Source organism: Lathamus discolor, chromosome 15 (assembly GCF_037157495.1).
Source record: "Lathamus discolor isolate bLatDis1 chromosome 15, bLatDis1.hap1, whole genome shotgun sequence".
NCBI classification, from domain to species: domain Eukaryota; kingdom Metazoa; phylum Chordata; class Aves; order Psittaciformes; family Psittacidae; genus Lathamus; species Lathamus discolor.
Window position 1 is genome coordinate 10,193,842 of NC_088898.1, and position 4,425 is coordinate 10,198,266.

The 4,425-nt window shown below is 59.1% G+C and overlaps 1 protein-coding gene and 1 non-coding gene across 2 annotated transcripts; both read right to left on the reverse strand.

Annotated features, from left to right (window-relative positions):
- Window positions 1-1,411: 1,411 nt before the first annotated feature.
- Window positions 1,412-4,309, reverse strand: RPL12 (ribosomal protein L12). Its single transcript, XM_065695240.1, has 7 exons — window positions 4,171-4,309; window positions 4,029-4,102; window positions 3,806-3,904; window positions 2,686-2,767; window positions 2,055-2,141; window positions 1,593-1,705; window positions 1,412-1,507 (listed from the first exon to the last, which is right to left on the reverse strand). Exons 1-7 carry the CDS (start codon window positions 4,205-4,207, stop codon window positions 1,502-1,504), a joined length of 498 nt encoding a protein of 165 aa, XP_065551312.1. The 5' UTR covers window positions 4,208-4,309; the 3' UTR covers window positions 1,412-1,501.
- LOC136022614 (small nucleolar RNA SNORA65) lies at window positions 2,914-3,041 on the reverse strand. Its single transcript, XR_010616228.1, has one exon. It is a non-coding gene; the product is annotated as a small nucleolar RNA SNORA65 (small nucleolar RNA).
- Window positions 4,310-4,425: the final 116 nt, after the last annotated feature.

The following is a 4,425-nucleotide window of genomic DNA, read 5'->3' on the forward strand; positions in this document are numbered from 1 at the left end:
CACAATCAGCTCCAAGCAAAGGTGGCCACTGGCTGGGATTCTGGCAAGGACTCCTCTTCCTTGCCCAGCTGCCTCAGAAAAAAGCCCTACAAACAGCAGGAGGAAAGGCAAGTGAAAGAGCAAAGCCTCAAACTCTCCTGTTTCTGCTTCCAGCAGCTGATGCAGCTGCACAGGACCCGGCCCAGGCTTGGGGCATGGTGTGGAGGCAGCAGCACACGGAGCTGCCCAAGGTCCAGCCCAGTTGCACAGGACAGACAGGTCGAGAATGGGGCAAAACCTCAGGTTGTGCAGGAACCACCACCCCTGAGGACACCTGGGGCAGGGCTTGGTCACTTCTGCTTTAGGAACAGCTGCCAGCTCAGCGCTCACCAGGGATCCCAGCAGCTCCCTCTGCCCATAAGCTCCGGGCAAAACGGGAGTTGAAGCTTTGTTAGTTTCAGGCAGCAGGGCCATGGTGGAACACACGAGGGCTGCAGTTTCTTTGGGCTGGCCCCAGTGCTGACCTGGCAATCTGGATCCTGCAGGGGCAGGTTAGGAGACCTTCCCAACCCACAGTGCCACACAGGCCAGAGCTTCCTCCTGGTAACCAAGGGCAGGACTAGGATCATCTCCAGAGGTCCCCTCCAACCCTAACTCTATGAGCGACCAAGGCACACACTCCTGTTCTCCCCAGGTCCTGTAATCCCTGGGAATGCTGTTCCTGGAGCCTGGGGAGGAGAACCTTAGAGGAGCTCCAGTGCCTAAAGGGGCTGCAGGGAACCTGGAGAGGGGCTTGGGACAAGGGCCTGTAGGGACAGGCCAAGGGGAATGGCTTGAACCTGCCCGAGGGGAGACTGAGCTGAGCTCTTAGGCAGAAGCTCTTCCCTGTGAGGGTGCTGAGGGGCTGGCACAGGGTGCCCAGAGAAGCTGTGGCTGCCCCATCCCTGGCAGTGCTCAAGGCCAGGTTGGACATAGGGGCTTGGAGCAAGCTGCTCCAGTGGAAGGGGTCCCTGCCCGTGGCAGGGGTTGGGGCTTTAAGGTCCCTTCAAACCCAAACTGGTCTGGGATTCCATGAAGCTTCCATGCTTGGCTGTGGCACGCTGGGGGGCTCAGGGGAAGCTGGACCCATTGCTGCAGCACTTGCCCTAACAGCAGGCACCACTTCCTGCCCCAAGGTGTGTTCAAGTGAGCACACAGGAAGCTTTACACAGGCCCCGAGTCAGTGAGCACGATTTGCTCCTGAATGGAGAGCTGGCTTGAGGGAACTGCTCCCAGCTCAGTGCTGCCTCAAGCAGAGGGTTTCAGGGAAGGAGATGGGAAATGATCATCTGGCTTTGACTGCATTAAGAACCAACACCATGGTCAAGAGAGAGGGCAGGTAGTCCCCAGCCAGGATCCACTGCTCACACGACAGAGGACAAGACAGCAGCACTGCCTGCAGACAACTGGGTCTTTTATTAAGTACTTAAAGTGCTACAAAAAGCCTCAGGATCCTTTATACAGCAACTTCATTTCTGCAGCCTTAGCTCTGTTGGAAGAAGCAAGCACAGCTCATTAGTGGGAATCTTCCAGTGCTTGGGCCAACACAGCATGTTTCAGTGGTGGGTACTTACAGCTGGGCACTCAATTGCACTGTTATTGATGTCATCAATGATGTCATGTGGGTGCCGCCCATCGATGCTGCAGCCCACTGACTGGGCAGTCCCAAGGATCTCCTTGATTGTCCCTGTAGTGGGAAGAGGCAGCTCATCAGTGCTTTACCACCGGGAAAGCTGTGAAGAGCAACTGGGGAGCTTCACTCTTTGCCTCCCCACCATCCCTCCTGGGGGTGCTGCAGGGCTCACCGGGGACAGCAAGTCACCTACACTGGGTCTGGTACACCAGTTTCACAAGGAGCACACCAGAAAGCACCATCACCACACTGTACAACCCCCACCAGCAGGGAGGCCAGGCCCGCCATCCCATGGGAGTTGTCACCACAGCACAGCACAGGGCTCACCCAGCAAGGGGAGCAGGCCCCAGCTCAGGCTCTTGGGGGAGCAGAGCAGGACTGCGCATCCCACCACAGCACGTACCTGAGAGCTCACGGGCCAGGGACCGGTGCCGCATCTGCCGCGCGATGGCCACGATCTCGTCGAAGCTGACGCTCCCGCTGTGCTTGACTGGGAAGGAAGGGTCACGTAAGCACTGACACGGCAGCTCCCTCCGAGCAGCGCCATTCCCAGCCTCAGCAATGGGAGCAGTTCAGACCTCAGCACGTCTGCTCCCAGGCTTGGGCACAAAGACACCCATGAGAAGACAGGCCGAGAGCTGGGCTGCTTCAGCTGGGGAAGAGAAGGCTCCGGGGAGACCCTTTAAGTCTTTCCCATGCCTGGAAGAGCTTTTGGATCCTTTTGGACCCCTTCCAACACAAACCAGGTCTGGGATTCCAAGAGTGACTCCATGTCACGGGTCATTTTCCGCCAGCTCACCTCCAGGCTGCAGTGCCCAGCGCTGCAGAACAGGAACGGTGGCAGTGGCTGTTCTAACCCATCATCAAGAACCCAAATTCTGCTGGGTCCACACTTGTGTCTGCACTCAGCGCTGCCCCAGACACAGCCCCTCAGCTGCTTCTTTGGCAGTTTATACCGGATAATCTAAGAGGTGGGAACCTGCTCCTCTCCTTCCCCCAAACCACACAGGACTAAGCCAGAAATGACCACTTACTGTTTTTCTGCTTCTTCCTGTCACGAGGAGGCTCCTTCAGAGCTTTGATAATCAGAGCAGAGGCGGAAGGAACAACCTCTATCTAAACAAAGAGAGATTAATTCTTCCCCCCCTGTAAGCAGCAGTACGGGGCTAACAGAGACACTGGACCCAGTGCCTGGGAAGCCACTCGCCAGAGCAGCGTGGCCCTGCCTGGCTCTCCAGGACACAGGCTTTTGGGATGCAGAAGCGTGTTCCCAGGCTTTCGGCACAGGCCTCCCCACAGCCAGGGGAGGGCTGCTTCCTAGACTGGGTTTCCTCTCAGCTCACCACTGGAATATACCAGCCACGGAATGCAGGGCAGGTATAGTGGCAGGTGGCTACAGGGCTGTTTGAAGGAGGTTTGCAGCAGTTTTGTGTTGGTTCAAACAGCTTTTTCCTGTTCAGATGTTCTGTACAAAGAACCATTTACCTGAAACAGGACAAAAGATCAACTTTGGCACATGGAGAAGGTGCCAGGGAGACCTCAGAACAGCTCCCAGTACCTATGGGGGTTACAGGAAACCTGAAGAGCTTTGAACAAGGGCCTGTAGGGACAAGTCAATTGAGAATGGCTTTAACCTGCCAGAGGGGAGGCTGAGCTGAGCTCTTAGGCAGAAGCTCTTCCCTGGGAGGGTGCTGAGGCGCTGGCACAGGGTGCCCAGAGAAGCTGTGGCTGCCCCATCCCTGGCAGTGCTCAAGGCCAGGTTGGACACAGGGGCTTGGAGCAAGCTGCTCCAGTGGAAGGGGTCCCTGCATGGCAGGGGCTGGATGGGCTTTAAGCTCCCTTCCAACACAAACCATTCCATGAGCAGATCTTCTCCCATCTCTTGCAGGCCAGGACCCTCAGCCTGGCAGCCCCAGGTTCATGCACACACAACTGCTGCGGGCTCCGAGCCAGCAGCACTCAGAGTGCTCCCTGCATGTTTTAAGGTCTCTCCAGCAGACCCCCACACCGTGCTGTGTGGCACTCATTTTATCCACCTCGGAAGGATGAAGGGCTGAGTGGACCCTGCCGGGATTGACGCTCGTGGTTGCGGCAAGCAGCACAGGGCCGAGCCTCGCGCCTGCCCACGGAGCCATCCCTTGTGGCATTCAGTACCTGGGCTTGCCTGTTCTGGATGGTCAGCTTCACCGTGATCCGCAGCCCCTTCCAGTCTCCCGTGGCCTTGGCGATGTCATCCCCGACCTTCTTGGGGGACTAAGAGGAGAACACGCGTTAAACCACGGCCAGGAGCGGAGCGGAGCGTGCGGCACCCCCGTACCCCACCCCCGTGAGGAGCCCCACCGCGCGAGGCCTCCCCGCTCGGTGCCGCGGTACGTACCAGGCCGAGGGGGCCGATCTTGGGAGCCAGAGCGGAGGTGGCGCCGACCTCCCCGCCGGTGCAGCGCAGGTACACTGCGGGGACACACCGCGCGTCAGCCGCGCTCCGCACCCCATCCACCCCTCCGCCGCCCGGCACGTACCGACTTTGATCTCGTTGGGGTCGAACTTGGGCGGCATGGCGGCGGATGGCGGCGGATGGCGGCGGATGGAACCGGATGGAGGCCGATAGAGACGGGCTAACGCGGCCGCTACCGGGCGGGGAGCGGAAAGGCCGCTCCCGTTCAGCGGACACTAGATATAGTCCCCTAGATCTCGCGAGAGTTCGAGCTGCCGGGGCGGGCTGTGAGCGGAGCGGGCAGCCTTGCCGCTGGGGGGCGCACGAGCACGGTGCGAAG